The sequence below is a fragment of the Rhinatrema bivittatum genome, chromosome 9, assembly GCF_901001135.1.
Source record: "Rhinatrema bivittatum chromosome 9, aRhiBiv1.1, whole genome shotgun sequence".
NCBI lineage: Eukaryota > Metazoa > Chordata > Amphibia > Gymnophiona > Rhinatrematidae > Rhinatrema > Rhinatrema bivittatum.
The window spans coordinates 163762095-163779794 of record NC_042623.1 but is presented as its reverse complement, the minus strand read 5'-3'; the positions used below and the strand labels follow the sequence as shown (position 1 = coordinate 163779794).

Below are 17700 nucleotides of genomic sequence, written 5' to 3'. Positions count from 1 at the left end.
GATGGTTCCAGTAATTCTTGCTGCTGATAAAGATGAACCGATGCAACTTCATCAAGCTGAAGATCCACTATTGTGTCATCATTTGAAGTGGGCTATGGACGTTCCCCAACACCGCCACTTCCATTGAAGCTCAGTGACGTTCCAGCAGCTCATTCCACTGTTGCTGATATTCATAACGCTTTCCACGTTTCGCTTCTGAACCACTCATACTCAGCAAATTTTCTTCCAAACCTCAAGATCCATCTGTCATCAATGCAGAAGACAACTTAGAATACAAAGTTGAAGAGGTCCTGGATGTTCGTAAAAGAGGCAATACTTTTGAATACCTTCTGAAGTGGGAAGGTTTCGGCCCCAAAAAAAACTCTTGGGAGCCTCAGACCAATATTCTGGACAAAGAGATGCTTCGTCAGTTCCACCTCGCGCATCCTTCAAAATCCAAGCCTGGTACCCGCAGAGGAAATCACCCTTTGAAGGGGGTACTGTTGCGACCATTGCTGCCCAACATCTCCACTACGCCCACCTTACCGATTTGGCGACTCCCTCTTTGCCTGTTGGAAGTTTGGCTGCTGTGGCGTCCTCTTGCCGTACTCCTCCAGCGTCCTCGGATCAGCTAGACACTGCACTCCGCCATGTTTCCCCGGAGCCTAAGGGCGTGCATGGTGCGGCCCCGACTGAAGTACCAGCAGTGGCGTGAACCTCAGGGGCATCCCCTTGAGGTGACATCATCCGCACCAGATATTTAAGGTCTCTGAAATCGCTAACTAATCGAGTTAGCAAGGGTTACTCTACCTAAGCTACTCTGCCTCCAAGGACTTACCAGGGGTACCCACTCCTCGGGGGCCTCGCTTTCTCTTTTGCTTTTCAGATCGCGGTTTGGAACCAGTACTCGCTCCTCGAGGGCGTTCGTTCCTGGACTTGCTACTGAATACCACTTCTGCCAGGAAGTCATCGCTGCCTACTACATCAGTGAATTATCTTCTCTCCCTCAGAGCGTTCCCTGGAACCAGGTACTCACTCCTCGAGGGCCTACTTCTTTCCAGCTCCTGGGCTGCTTCCAAGGAACTATTGTGTGAGTGTTACCATCAAGGTTCTGTTCCTGAACTCTGCATACCCTGCCTACTCACTATCACTATATTCAGTTTCTCTACAGCTCAGCTATCCAGGATCGCTGTTCCAGTATCGGAGGGACTACAGCCCAGCTGGGTACTTCAGCTCACTACTGCCACCTTTGGTGGTTCAATATACTGTTTAATAAAAGAACTAGTGTGTGTCTGTCTCCATACTCTGAGCCTGACTGGTGGTCCCTCTCGGAATCTTCCCTCGGGGGCGTGGTCATCTGCTAGCCGCCCAAGGATCCACCCACAACTACCTCAAACACTAAAACCTTGCAGGCAGAAGGGCCGCACAATGGTCAAACTTAATTGGCTAAGTTGAAGCTTAACTGGCTAAGTGGTGCTGAATATCGACTTCTTCGTTAACACTCTTAGGGCCACCGAGAGGCCAAAAGGAATCACCTTATACTGGTAGTACACATCTTCACCCCAAACCAAAGGAATTCTAGGGGGCAGGATGAATGGGAATGTGCACATAAGTGTCTTTCCAGATCCAGAATGTGCATCTAATCCCTAGGTTGAATGAAGGGAAGAATCGCTTGAAGGGAGTTCATCTTGAACCTCTCTTGAACCAACGATTTGCTCATCTTCCATAATCCAGGATAGGCCTCAATCCCTCCAACCTTTTGGGGATCAGAAAATAATGGGAATAAAACACCTGGCCACATTCCTGTGAAGGCACAAGCTTGAATGCCTTCTGCTGAAGGAGAGCTACCACTTCCTGCTGCAATTAAGCAGAATGGGAAGGGTTGGAACTGAACACTGACATCCAGAGCCGGATTCAAAATGGGAGTGCTCGTAGGCAATTGGGAGGAGGGTCCCTGGATTACCTCGATAATTTGAGGATGGCCCCCTAAGAAGTCTCAGAAGTGTAAGATCTCCCCCGCCATCGAAACTGTGGCTGGTCCTGGGCCTCAGCTCCAACCCCACAGCAGCAGCAACTCCATCACTACACTTCAGTGTGGGGCCTGTCCTGTCTCCACAGATATTTTCTGTTGTGTATACTGTTGTCCTGCTTTCATTGCCCTGCTTCTACAGCTGTCTTGTTTGTGTTCCTAATTCTGTTGTTCATGCTTTATTCTGCATATTTTCATTTTTTCCTGTTATACTGCCAACTGGTGGTCAGCTTGCACATTCACAGCTACTGCTGTATTAAATGCAGCTGGCTCTAAAAGGTTAACCTTTGACTTGGAAGCAGGAATGTCTGGGAGATTTTTGCCTCATGCTTTTAGCCAGCTCTTGTCAGCTCTGTCTGTCCATATGCATCAGCAGCTAATCTGGCCAGCCTTGCAAAGTAATCCTCATTTTACCTGTCTATTTCTGTGGCCCAGCAGTAGGATGGCCAAATTTTCCATGGACCATAACTGGACACTCCACTAAACTTCATGCTTTGGGAGGGGAGTCGGGAAGGCTACAGACTACTATCAGTTATCAATCCATTCATTACTTGGATTTCAAGCACGCCCTCAATATACTCTGTTTTATAAAATATTATTTCAACTATCCTCATAAACACATCATCCGCAGCCTCTCATATGCAGTTTTGCTCTCTATCAGAACTGAAGCTTTTCTAATATATACTCACCTCCATATTTCCCCATAAACACATAGCCTCCTATCTCATACACACAGACACATACTCCCAAACACACAGCCTCCTCTTAGCCAAAAGATCTTCATTCAAAAATTGGAAGAAGGATCCAACAGAAGAAAATAGGATAATACATAAATGTTGGCAAGTTAAATGTAAGACATTGATAAGACAGGCTAAGAGAGAATTTGAAAAGAAGTTGGCCGTAGAGGCAAAAACTCACAGTAAAATCTTTTTTAAATATATCCGAAGCAGAAAGCCTGTGAGGGAGTCAGTTGGACCGTTAGATGATCGAGGGATTAAAGGGGCACTTAGAGAAGATAAGGCCATCGCAGAAAGATTAAATTATTTCTTTGCTTCGGTGTTTACTGAAGAAGATATTGGGGAGGTACTCGTACTGGAGAAAGTTTTCATGGGCAATGATTCAGATGGACTGAATCAAATCACGGTGAACCTAGAAGATGTGGGAGACCTAATTGACAAACTGAAGAGTAGTAAATCACCTGGACCGGATGGTATACACCCCAGAGTTCTGAAGGAACTAAAAAATGAAATTTCAGACTTATTAGTAAAAATTTGTAACCTATCATTAAAATCATCTATTGTACCTGAAGACTGGAGGATAGCTAATGTAACCCCAATATTTAAAAAGGGCTCCAGGGGCGATCCGGGTAACTACAGACCAGTTAGCCTGACTTCAGTGCCAGGAAAAATAGTGGAAAGTGTTCTAAACATAAAAATCACAGAACATATAGAAAGACATGGTTTAATGGAACAAAGTCAGCATGGCTTTACCCAAGGCAAGTCTTGCCTTACAAATCTGCTTCACTTTTTTGAAGGAGTTAATAAACATGTGGATAAAGGTGAACCGGTAGATGTAGTATACTTGGATTTTCAGAAGGCGTTTGACAAAGTTCCTCATGAGAGGCTTCTAGGAAAAGTAAAAAGTCATGGGATAGGTGGTGTTGTCCTTTCGTGGATTGCAAACTGGCTAAAAGACAGGAAACAGAGAGTAGGATTAAATGGACAATTTTCTCAGTGGAAGGGAGTGGGCAGTGGAGTGCCTCAGGGATCTGTATTGGGACCCTTACTTTTCAATATATTTATAAATGATCTGGAAAGAAATACGACGAGTGAGATAATCAAATTTGCAGATGATACAAAGTTGTTCAGATTAGTTAAATCACAAGCAGATTGTGATAAATTGCAGGAACATAAGAATGTAAGAAAATGCCATACTGGGTCAGACCAAGGGTCCATCAAGCCCAGCATCCTGTTTCCAACAGTGGCCAATCCAGGCCATAAGAACCTGGCAAGTACCCAAAAACTAAGTCTATTCCATGTTACCATTGCTAATGGCAGTGGCTATTCTCTAAGTGAACTTAATAGCAGGTAATGGACTTCTCCAAGAACTTATCCAATCCTTTTTTAAACACCGCTATACTAACTGCACTATCCACATCCTCTGGCAACAAATTCCAGAGTTTAATTGTGCGTTGAGTAAAAAAGAACTTTCTCCGATTAGTTTTAAATGTGCCCCATGCTAACTTCATGGAGTGCCCCCTAGTCTTTCTACTATCAGAAAGAGTAAATAACCGATTCACATCTACATCATACATACACGCACACTCCGGAACATACAGCATATTCTCTCAGACACAGGTGGTTTGCTCTCCCTTTCCTTAAAACCTTCCCAGCCTTTCATCTATGTCTCCCTTGTGCCACCTATCTCTCAATATGCCCTCACGTTTGTGCTGCCCTCCTGTCTCTACCCTCCCTTCCCATGCTTCTGTCTTTCTCTCCCTCCTTCTTCCCTCCTGTCTCCCTCTCTTACCCAGTTCTTTCCTCTTTATCTCATTTCCTCCTGTTTCCCGACTCCTTTGTGTCTCTTCCTTCCCTTCTCCCATTTGTCTCCTGCCTTCCCTTATGTTCCTGTTGTGCCTCTCCCCTTCCCTGTGACCTTCCTTCTCTTTCCTCTCTTGCTCCCCATGTGTCTATCTTCCTTTCCCTCCCCCTTTCTCTGTGTCCCCTCTGTCTTTCCCCTTTCCCCACTCTGTGACTCTGGCTGTCTCTTTCTCCACTTTCCCCCTCCTCTGTTCCTGTATCCCTCAGTTGGCTCACTTGCTGCAGCTCCTCTCGCAGGACTTGGCCCAGCACTCAGGGAGGAGGAGGGACCCAGAGGGCATTGCGCAGAGACCTATGGAGGGCTGGGATCAGAGAGCTGTGTTATGTCCCACCTCCTCTCTCCATTCCATCCAATCACAACACAGGAAAGGAGGCAAGAAGGCGGGGACACAGCACAGCTCTTGGCTCTGTCTTTCCCTGTAACCAGGAAGCTGTGGGAAAGAGGAGCCTCTAGCGAAAACCGGATTTTCAGTGTCTGATCAGTACTTGTGACTGGACAATGTAGAGCACAGCTGAAAACCTGGCTGCCGGTCCAAAACCGGGCAGTTGCCAACCCTAGCCCAGGCTGCTCTATTATCTCTAGTGTATGCACAGTAAGACTCTGTTTATTTGTTTTGCCTCTGTCTGCGAGTAAAGACTGAGTTAAGCTGCACATAGGAACTGGGTGACGAAGACAGAATAGGGCCTATGAATCTTCATGTGCTGACAGGCCCTGCAGCACCCCGCTTTCTCCTCAATCATGGGCTTCCTTTTGCCATGGAAACTCATATGAGGAAGTGAGGCAATAAAGTGCTTTGATGGAGTTGGGTGCTATAGGCTCAGTGCCGCTGTATAAAGCAAGTGGTGCTGGGATGGCAGCAGGCTTGGATGAAGGGTTGGTAGCAGGAACTGCGCTCCAGCACTTCGGAAATTTTGGAGCCATAGGAAATTGCCTACATTGTCTATGCCTAAATGCAGGCCTGCTGACATCCATCAGTTCAGAAGAGGGTGAAAGAAATGCAAGTGGTAGCCATTTTCCACAATTTTCAGGACCCCCAACTCTCTTTTGTGATTTGGTTGCATTTCAGAAGGAAGAACTGGACCCTTCCCCTACTAGACAAGGCAGGGAAATGGCATCAAAAACCTGTCCCAGGCTTAGGATGCGTCTGCTGCTGGGCTTTTAGTTGACGCCTCTGTCTCTGCCAACCTCTAGCAAATAGCTGCTGCTGATGGAGAGTGGGAGGAGCTCGATGATGTGGAAAAGAGGAGAAAGGGTATCTTTGAAAGAATGGACACTTATAGAAGTGATGCCATTGGGCTGTGGTGAGTTTGTCGCTTGATGTTGCTGACAATGACTGAAGGGTGGATTGATGATCCTTATTCAGAGCTGCCATCTCTTGCACCTTATCCCTGAGCAAATTGTCCCCTGTCCAGGGTACATCCACTAGACTAGACAGTAATGCACTTCTTTGCAAAGACCACTCACTCATGACCATACAATTTTTCATGCTCCTATGGAAGCAGGTGAATTTCTGACTGTGGTGTCGAATTCTTCATAGTCTTTGACATCTTCTATGAATCAACGCCATTCTGCATGCCTAGAATCAAATGTTTCCATCAAAGTCTTCTGTTTCTGCACATTTTCAAGCAAATACTGCACCATTTACAACTGATTAACTGCAATTTGAGCACTAAGCATGACTGTGTTCTTTTCTAACTGTAATGGACAGCATCTTTGTTAGCTTATCCAAAAAGCATGACTAATTGATATCCTTTGGAGGAGAGGTATGTTGAGGCAACTCTGGCAGGGGATCTGACTTAATCCCCATGGAAGTTTCCTCCGTTGAACACAGGAGAACGCTGAACCATGAACCAAAGAAGAGGCAGACCAAGGAAGAGACCTCTGTTGATCCAAGAGGGAAATATCTGGTAGGAACTCAGAATGGGTTGATCTCCCATCCAATCCTTCTGATTCATGAAGAGACCCCCACAGAAGGTGAATCTATCATCTCAGGATGTGAACTTGCTCCCACTGTCAGGAGCTCTTGAGTTAAGGTATGAACCTATGCGGGACTCTGAGCAGCTCCACTATGTGGGAAAACCTCCTCCTTCTTGGACAGGAGAGGTTCCAACCTCCCTCTCTGTTCTTCCGGGCTTAATGAGGCAAAGAAATTCTTCACTAGACCCAACAGCTGGGCTTCCAGTGGTTAGAGGACCCCTTGCCCTAGGGTTGGGGGGAGACATTCTCTTCAGAAACCAAGATTGGTTCATCTTCACTGAGGGCTCATGATGCCAGTGGCACTGACAATAAGCTCAGTGCCTTAGTAGATGCAGCTATTGAAGTGATGGGTTCTGAAGTGCTCTGCACTGGCTGTGCAGACTCCTCCCACTGGCCAGCACCAGGTGTGATTGTTAATACCAGTAGATCCTTCTTCTGCATCATTGCAGAAGGACTCGTGTGTGTGTTGGCCAGGGTGCTCCACTCTGACAAAACTGAAGGGGCCTTAGTCTTCTGCTCCAATGGGGCTGGCTGCATCCTAGTCTGTTCATTCTCTGCTGGTGAGATGAAAGACATTTTGATCAGCGTTGAATCTGGAAAAAATACATAATTTGGCATCATGGTGATCTTCCATGCAATGAAAGACCTGTCATCTCGGGATCAATGATGAGTCAGCTCTGGCAGATCCCTGAGCGAACATCGCTGACTTTGGCTCTGAAGGAGATGACCACCTAGAGGATCTCCTGTATTGCTTATGTGCACATCTGGCCATCTCATCCAGTACCACGGCCTTCCATGCCTCGCTCAACCCCTCACCTGTGATGGATCTAGAAACTGGCATCACAGAAGGGAGCCTTCCCTGTCTTGTGAGAAAGAGTCCTTTCTCAACTTCATGTGATGTCGAGAATCCGATGATGACTTGTTCCGAGATGAGGAGCTGCTCCACTGCCTGCTTTGTAGCTTTGGGCTCTTACCCAACAGTACCTTTCATAGGGCCTCCATGTTTCAGGCACGGTACCACTGCACCCTCGGAAACTATAAAAGTTGGCAGTGTCATGATCCAGACCCAGACAGAAATAGCAGTTGGAGAGATAATATCTGTAATAGACATCCATTGCTCACAAATGCAGGCTTTACAACCCACTGACCACAGGCTTCTTGGCCTTGGATTTCTCCGTTTCTTTTTTTCTCTTTTTCTTTCTTTCTTTTTTAGAACTTAAAAGTTCTGTGAAGAGGCTGCCAAGGCTGTGGCAAAACAAACAAACGAAAAAAATGCAACAAGGCAGTACAATTAGGCAAAAGAAAAAAGGCCAAGAAAGTCATAGAGTGAGACTGGGAACATGTCTGCATGGTAGCTTGGATGAAGAAAGTCTGAGGGATTTACAAGGCAGCATGTGCAGGCAGGCACTCCCACACATGCTCAGTAAGAGAGGTGAGTCCATGTCAGCGCCATCAGATGGCACCACCCATGTGTTATGGCTGACTCGTGCCTGCTTGTTGATAGAGAAATTTAGGTAGAGATGAAAGAAAACATGAGAGAGGAGAACTGGGCAGAGAAATGGAGATGAGGAAAGGAAACAACCAAAGGAAAAATATTGCAGGAAAGAGGGAGAGAAAAAGGAGAGTTGTCTGTGTGAGAGAGAGAAAATAAAAAGAAAAGAAAGAGGAGGAGAAATGCACAACTGAAGAGGAAAAGGATAACTAGAAAGGAGAGAGTTAAAAGAGGGATGTGATAAAAGGAAAAAAAGAAAAATTAGAGAGCGCTTAGAGGGGATGATCATTTAGAAGGTAATTTTCAAAGAGCCTGCATCTGTGGGTGCATTTTACTTGCAGACATTAGCCAGAATTTTCACAGTAGATTTATGCGCATAAATCCACTTTGAAAATTTGCAGGTGTGCGTGTGGAACCCTCATGCACAGAAACACAAAGAAATACCTGCTGATGAACAGGTGTGACTGTGTACATGTGAATTTATATCCACTACTGTCGAAAAAAGAAAGTATGCATAGAAATCCTGATCCTGCCCCAACTCTATCATCGGATTACCTATTCAGTAACAGACCGATGCTTTACCGTGCACTGGCTGCAGCGCACGGTTTAATCCACAATTGGACGTGCGTCCATATCCCCCCGATGCAAAATGGGGATTAGCATGTTCAAAATGCACATCCTATCATTCACGTAGGTAATAGCACTCATCACATGCAAATGCATGTTGATGAGGGTATTATCAATTCCCCCTCCATGCAAAAAAATAAATGTGTGCCAGACGTGCACATTTTTACTCTCAAAAACTAATGCCAGCTCTGGAGTCTTGAGCAGCCCAAAAAGTGTTCAGAAAAGCAGAAAAAATACTGCTTTTCTGTACTTCCTCCAACTTAATATCATGGCAATATTTTGTTGGAGGAACTAAAAAGCTAGAAATGTCCCAAAAAAAACCCCAAAACCGTGTGCTGGTGGTCAGATTAGGAAAATGGACTCTCTAAAATTGAGCGTCCATGTTCCTAAGTGGCTGACAGCCACCTCTCCCGGGCTTCCGCTGCCGAGGAAGCGCTAGGGGTGCTTAGTTTCCACTGGCGCCTCCTTTATACTGCAGCAGCCCATTTGCATGTAGCACTGGGCGCCCCAGAGAGGTGGATCGGCGCGCGTTAAGGGAGTGCTCAATCATGAGCGTCCCTTTAACGTGCGCAGATATTGCATTGGCCTGTAAACACATAAAAGGTCATGCAAAATCCTGTTCCCCATATATACTTATACACACGTCCCAACCTGGGCGATTTTCAAAGAGCCATTTACTTGCCTTTGAAAATGACCTCCTTAATTTGCTGCATTGGAAAACCACATTAAGACAAATGTTTTCTTTTCAAATAGGTGCCAGAAACACAGGAGCTGTGCCCGAGATTTTGCCTGAATCATAGTCAGGGGTTCTGAGCAGTAGAGATTCCTCCTCAGCTCAGTGATAGAAAGAAAAATGCACAGATATGTACACTGCAGAGAGCAGCAGAGTAAGTAAAAGGACAGACTGGTTTAATACTTTATTGGACTGGAATTTGCCAAGATCAAATACTTGTTTAACACAACAGTGTGCTGGCAGGACCATTTTGTGCCACTATTTAAGTACTTTATGGAGGGGTTTTATGCACATACCGTAAATGGCTGTACTAAACTAGCCCAAGCTCTGTGCACATAAAAGTAGATATGTAACTCTGTACGAACTGCAGAGAGGTGATTGGGAAGGGGAGGGGGATGGATTTCGGGTTTACACATAAACCTTTTCATTTGAAAATGTATGTGGGTAAGTTATGCACTCTGATGATGAGGCGTCATTTGATACTAGGTTATTCGAGTTCTGGGCCAATCACCCAAGGACTTTCAAAGCAAACTTATGTGTGTAAGTTTGCTTAGGATATCCTTGGGCAGTTATAACATTACCTTCCCTCAATAACAAATTGTATTTGAATTCTCTAAGATTTCCTTTCCCTGAGGAAGTCTCTCCCCTCTTCTACTCTTTTTTTCTCACACCAAAGCAGTGCTCTCCTCCTTACTTGTGTATCCACTGGAACTTGGATTCTCGTAAAACAGATAGCACTGAGGCTGGAGCTGTCTTGCAAGATGATATTGCAACATTCAGTGAGTCATTCTTGCAGTCTCCACATTCCAGTGAACCTGTAACATGGATTGAGAGATTCCAGAGGTGAAAAGACATGACAGCTAGTAAACTGAACATAAGGCAAGTCTACCTGGCTCCCTGGAGAAATGTCGCTTATAGTCTCTTCAACAGTATAATCTTCACTAGAGGTGGTAATGATTTGCCAGCCAGTTCAAGCAGCTGTTTTGCAAGTGAACCGTACTGAAGTCTGCATTCATATTCAGGCACATTTTTATGCATTTTCATTAGTGTCTGTTCTTTCAAAGTAAGGGATTTGAACAGTGACTGTCTCCTCTTTGTAAACATTAGAGAGCTCACTTTTAAAAAACATAAACAGGCTGATACAGTAAAGTTTGCTCCGGTGGAGCGCACTGTTAGCCCGTGTTTGGCCGCGCGTTTTCGACACACTATTTTTACCCCTTATACAGTAAAGGGTAATAGCGCGTCGAAAACGCGCAGCCAACACCCCCCCCCCCCCCGAAACTAATAGCGCCTGCAACATGCAAAGGCTGGCGTTAATTTCTTAGGGCACCGGGAAAGTGTACAGAAAAGCAGAAAAAACTGCTTTTCTGTACACCCTCCGACTTAATATCAAGGTGATATTAAGTTGGAGGCCCCCAAAAAATCAAAAATTAAAAAAAAAAGAAAATTTAAAATCTGCCCGCGGCCCACGGGTTGGAAGACAGACGCTCAATTTAGCCGGCATCCGTTTTCCGAACCCGTGGCTGTCAGCGGGTTCAAGAACCGATGCCGGTAAAATTGAGCGTTGGCTGTGAAACCCACTGACAGCTGCCACTTCTGTCAAAAAGGAGGCGCCAGGGACGCGCTAGTGTCCCTAGCGCCTCCTTTTACCGCGGGCCCTAATTTACATACCTGGGCTTTCTGAATCGCGTGCCCGGAAGAGTGGCCTGTGCGCGCGTCGGGAGAGCGGGCGCTCGCCGGTTCTCCCGTGCATTTTTCTGTATCGGCCTGAAAGTTTGTAGATGTAGGGTTTAAATGTTAGAAGCTGAACTAGTGGATAAGGTCTCTCAGCTAGGCATGTAAACAAAAACCGCACGTGCACCCAGAAACGTGTGTATTGGGCACGTGTTCCGGGTTCAGACCGTGCGCACTGGCATTCTGCCCAGGGGCTCTGACCCGGGGGGCTAATTTCACTGAGGTCTACACTGGGTGCTACCTGAGGAGTTTATCACTTGCGTGCACACAGGATTACCTCGGCGGCTCACCCAATTACTGGGATTATACCTGGGGGCTTGAACCCAGGAGCTTATGCCCTACACAAATAGCCACACACAAACTTTGATTCAGTACATCACAGTTCCAAGTACTTAGGAAAGTAAGTTTATTTGAGCAATAGGAGGATAGAACAAATAAAGTAAGGAGCTACTCTGTGAAAATCTGAGGGAGGCGAGAGGAGATGTGGAAGAAGCATGAAGGGGGCCAGAGGGTTCAAAAGAGCTGAGAGGAGCAGAGGCATCATAAGAGGCAAAGAGGATACGGAGGGCAGAAACCTTTGGTCTAGTGTTTAGCTGTGCTTCCTATTTGCTCAGGGGAATATTCTTTCTTAAAGATTGTAACTGCTAACAGTGCCAGCATTTCTCTTGTCGATTTGGGGGGGGGGGGAGGGGGGCAGTATATTGTGATTGTTTTTAGTTATGATTTTTTTATATGTTTTTGCCATATTTTACTGTGTTGCAACCCACTTAGCCTAACCAATTTGTTGTAAGCGGGCTATAAATGTTTTTAAATATACCTTACCGTTCAATAGCTGAATTACAGGCACATTTAAGACTAATCGGAGAAAATTCTTTTTCACCAAACGCACAATAAAGCTCTGGAATTTGTTGCCAGAGGATGTGGTTAGTATAGCTGAGTTCAAAAAAGGTTTGGAGAAGTCCATTAACGGCTATTAATCAAGTTTACTTAGGGAATAGCCACTGCTATTAATTGCATCAGTAGCATGGGATCTTCTTAGTGTTTGGGTACTTGCCAGGTTCTTGTGGCCTGGTTTGGCCTCTGTTGGAAACAGGATGCTGGGCTTGATGGACCCTTGGTCTGACCCAGCATGGCAATTTCTTATGTTCTTAAAGTAGATACACACACACCCACACATATATATATATGTGTGGGTGTGTGTATCTATTTTATATATATATATATATATATATATATATATATATATATATATATATATATATATATATATATATATATATATATAAAAGCTTACATGTTTCCAAAGGATCAGCCTGTTCTGTCACATCTAGGAGCCACTCTCCCCTTTCTCACTGTCTCTCCTTTTACACTAAAAGTGCTTGTGAAAGCAGTGATGATTCCTTCTATCTGATTCCTTATCACATCTCAGGCGCAGTTGTGTGGCCTTCACTTACTCTCTCAGGGTTTAGTATAAATTAATAACAACTGCTTTCTCATCATAGACTTAGTGGGAATAACCAAATAAACACTTTTGACTGTTTGTAAGTATTTCACAGTGAAAGACAGTAAATAGGAGTTCACTCAGAGATTGGCCTGTGGCCTTCAAACTAGTCTGTGTCAGGCTGAAAACTCTGAATCCATACGGCCTACCCTCTTTATACATTCTCAGCAAAAGTAACAAAAAATGACCCCAACAGCATGCGAGCAAAAATATGTTTAATTTTATATCGTGCGTGCAAGTACATGCATTTCATTTAAAATACCCCTACCACACATATGTGTGGAGCCTTTATGCGTGTACTCACAGGTGACCAGGGGGGGGGGAAGAGAGAGCCTTTGTTAGAGACAATCTGACACTCTATATATATCTCCCACTGTAAGAGGGGCATTTTCAACTCAGGGTGAGTTTTGGGGAGGGGCATTATTACAAAGGTCTACAGACCCTTGCTCCCTAGACAGACCAATGTAAGACCGCACCCCCCAAAAAACCTACCCTGGGAGATTTATAGAGTGTCAGATTGTCTCTCTAACAGAGTCTCTCTTTCTCACTCTCTCTCAAAAACCTGGAGAAATGGAAACAGAAACATAGCACCTAACAAAGTCCCAGGATCTGCAATAATGCACACAAACTAATCCGCACACAGTTACACCTGCATTATGGCAAGCACTCAAATGGAACAACCTTACCTACAAAAAGGCAACACTACAAATATTAAACCAGGCCCTAAACACCAATACACCTCCCCTTAGGAAAACAGAAAAAGCCAAGCTGTTATAGATTCCCACACAGAAATAATTGTAAAACTATATGAAAAAATGTTTCAAAACAGCTGATGAACAGAACATCATCTAACAATTCAAATTATTATTCTTCGTTTCTTCGGTCCCGCTGGCCTGGTCTCCGGCAGCAGCAGCCAGCGACTCCAGTCTTCGGCCCCACTGGCCTGGTCTCCAGCGGCAGCCAGCAGCGTCTGTCTTCGAGTCTTTCAGCCCCGCTGGTCTTCGTTTCTTCGGCTCTGCTGGCCTGATCTCCGGCAGCAGCAACCAGCGATAAATTTGGGGATCTAGTGCCAAGTCATCGTAAACTAGGCTAATATCTGACATTGCAAGGGATTAATATTATTGCTATTGCATTGTGCTTGCAGATGCGCGTGTGAATGGATGTCTTGTTGTGTTCAATGTTGGCCACCCTATATGTGCAGCAATAAGCAATAAGCAAATTAAATCTGTTTATTATTCTAGTTTATTGTATCAACTTGGACTTGTTCTTCATACGTGAGAAGCACTTACAGCATACCAATCCAAGACGATGACAAAAGTTCTTTTTTTATAATTATTAACCTAATACATACCAAGAGTATCCTGGGAAGACCACATTGTGCTCTGTGAGCAGCTCTTGTTCAGATAGTGGTCAGAAGTGTGGTACTAAGAACTTTTCCTTAATGCAGTGTTTCTCAATCACAGGCTGGCAAGGCTGTGGCAAAACAGAATTTATTTTGGGCCATGGAGTAGCAGTCACTGAAAAAGGAAGCAGACCTGTGCTGCTGCCACCACTCGGGGACTGATTCCCATCCAGTTGCCTGCAGCCTTGAGTAGGATATTCTCTACTGCCTAAACCCCTGGGTCAAAATGCCCTGCTAGCAGCTTCACCCTGGGCCCCGCAAAACTGAACACTGCTGCTACTTCTAGGTACAGGGACAGACGGCTCTTCATACAGCCGCCCCACCATTAACAAAGATTATAAACCTATCACTAGAGGAAGGAACACTGCCAGATCTACTAAAAGGTGCAATAATTAAACCAATCAGAACAGTACAAAAAGAATTATCAGAACATCTGGAAAACAATAACATCCTATTTCCCTCGCAACATGGCTTCTGCAAACATTACAGCACGGAAACTTTACTGCTTTCACTTACTGATAATATTCTAAGAGGTTTTGACAGCGGAACACACTACATACTTGTTCTATTAGATTTATCAGCAGATTTTGACACTGTGAACCATGAAATACTAATCAAAAGACTAGAAGAAATAGGCCTTCATAGTAACACAATTACATGGTTCAAATCATATCTAAATAAGAGATACTTTCAAGTACAAATTAAAAACACAATATCAGAAAAAGTAAGTCTACAAACAGGAGTACCACAAGGATCTGCACTCTCGGCGACACTATTTAATATTTACCTTTTACCACTATGCCATAAATCTAGGTGTAACTATAAATACAGACTTATCCATGAAACAACAAATTTCTTCTCTAACAAAGAAATCATTTTACAAACTGCAACTTCTGAAATGTCTTCGTCCTCTTCTTTTCTACCGTGACTTCAGAACTGTCCTTCAATCTCTTATTTTCTCTGGTTTAGACTATTGTAATGCACTCTATCTAGGTCTATCCGATTCATCAATTCACCCACTACAATTAGTTCAAAACAGTGCAGCTCGCTTATTATCCGGTATCTCTGTTCGCAATCATATAACTCCTACCTTACAATCTCTTCATTGGTTACCCATAAAATACAGGATACAATACAAAGTACTCTCAATCATTCACAGCCTAATCTATAATTCTTCTTCCACCTGGCTATGCACCTTACTCCGCATTTACAAACCCACCCGACATTTAAGATCGCTTACTCAAAATCTCCTAGACATTCCATCTCCACGACAGGCTAGATTAGACATTACCAGAAAGAGAGCATTTTCAGTAGCAGGACCGTCTCTTTGGAACTCTTTACCCAACCCTCTCCACTTAATAACAAATCCACATCATTTCAAAAAAGCTTTAAAAACATTTTTTTTTCAACATGCATTTAATACTCCATCTAAGCATCTCCCCCATCAAAAATGAAGTTCTCATCTCCTCAACTCCACCCACCTGACACATATTACCTCATTTTTCCACTTAATCATCCCATCTGCTTTCTTCTTAGGATATCTCAATCCGACAATTTATCACCTCCCCTCCCCCCTCTTCACCTTTTACCCTCCCTATTCTGTTTACCCATGGCACATTACTATTATTATTATTTTTTTTTTAATTAATACTTTTGTTTTAAGCAAGCAATTATCTAGCTATTTAGCCAAATTTATGTACTTTTATTTTTATTTTATTTATATTTTATTTCATTTTAACTTGTTGTAAACCGTTTTGATAAAATTTTATTTTAAAAAGCGGTATATAAATACTCTTAAATAAATAAATAAATACATACTTGCAGGGCTCAGAATTGTACACTACATATATGCAGATGACTTACAGCTAATCTTACCCATCAATGACACAATTGAAAAAACACTAAACTTAGCTAACATGTATCTGGATATAATCATACAACTACTAAATCAAATGGAATTAGTGATAAAAATTGAAAAGACTGAATTTCTGCACCTCGAACAAAAAAATTTAAACCTAATACAAACTCCAATATTACTCAAAAACAATCAAACAATGGAAATAGCCAAAAAACTACGTAACCTTGGCGTAATAATAGACACAGAACTAAACTTTAAACAACACATATCACTTAAAGTAAAGGAAGGATATGCCAAATTAATGATACTAAGAAAATTAAAACCTTTACTAACACTAGCAAATTTCAGAACTCTCCTACAAGCACTAATTTTTGCCAGCACTGATTACTGTAATGCACTGCTATTGGGTTTACCATACACAACCATAAGACCACTTCAAATATTGCAAAACTCTGCTGCAAGAATACTTACAGGCAAAAAGAAAAGAGATCACATAACTGAAACACTAGTTGAACTACATTGGTTACCCATAGAACAAAGAGTACAATACAAAGCATTATGTACTATACATAAATTAATTCACGATGAAAAAGCAGAATGGCTCAACACAGCATTACGTGTACACGTACCACATAGAAATCTGAGATCGGCGAATAAAGCACTCCTAACTGTTCCATCAGTAAAAACAGCAAGACTATACAAGTCAGTGAGCGAGCATTGTCTTTAGCAGGACCCATCCTGTGGAATTCAATGTCCCTTGAGTTAAGATTACAAAGACATTTTAAACTATTTAAAGGAATGTTAAAAACATGGCTTTTTAAACAGGCGTTTAACAAAGAGAACGGAGAAAGTAAGTAAAGGCACGCACTACAAACTAAGCGCTCAGATTCATGATATGCTTAGTAATTATTGCTGATCCAACATCGCACAGTAACTTTGTAAAGTTAGAAGATGACACAGGTTTCACTAGGAAAACAAAAGAGATAGATGACTTGGTCTTTTTTCAAGTATTTATTGGAGTAGAGACGTTTTTTTTTTTTTTTAAATTGCCCAACTCAGGCCGAGTTTCGCAGCTTTCACAGCTGCTGCCTCAGGGACTTAAACACTCTTTGGACTCAGATAAAGTTTGGATGATGTGGATCACACCAAATGACCTATTTCTAATAGTAGGTGATTCAAGGTAGTAATGAATCTTGTCTTTAAGGGTAGAGACCGAGCACTGGACAGCGTGGTACAAGGTGCAATGAGATGACTTATTTAAGTTTCCACAGATTTAAATAAGACAAGATAAATACTTGAAAAAAGACCAAGGCACCTATCTCTTTTGTTTTCCTAACGGCTAATTTAGATCGCCTACCTACAGCTTTCACTAGGACATTCCAAAGTAACTCCGCATATAGCTGTATATTTGAACACACTTTGTTACCGAACCATTTTTGGCACTTTTATTAAACGTCAATTTATGTTATGATTTGTGCCTTCCTGTAAACCGTTGTGATGGTAAATAACTTAACGACGGTATATAAAAGATTTTAAATAAATAAAATAAATAAAAATACTGCTAGCACTGAGCAGCTGTTCGGGCCGACATATTAAACATGAACATTGGGTTCAGCTGAGCCTCAGACTGCTCCCATTCTGGCTCTGTAATTCAAAATAAATCCAATAGGTTGCTGGCTACGAAGTCACCAAGGCTGCTGGGAGCCCTAGGCCCCTTAAAGTGGCAAATTCTACCCCACTAGTAATAACTATTTTTAGCTGTTGGCT

At 43.2% G+C, this 17700-nt stretch overlaps 1 protein-coding gene across 4 annotated transcripts in view; it reads right to left on the bottom strand.

Moving 5' to 3' along the window:
* Positions 1–17700, bottom strand: part of NGEF (neuronal guanine nucleotide exchange factor) — a 245957-nt gene that overhangs the window by 167112 nt on the left and 61145 nt on the right. For 3 of the 4 annotated variants that reach the window (XM_029616712.1, XM_029616713.1, XM_029616716.1), the window contains one exon: positions 10133–10253. The exons of the other annotated variant lie outside the window; for it this stretch is intronic. In XM_029616712.1, the coding sequence (XP_029472572.1) occupies positions 10133–10253 (121 nt within the window). The remainder of the gene's footprint in view (positions 1–10132; positions 10254–17700) is intronic. 4 annotated transcript variants of the gene reach the window in all.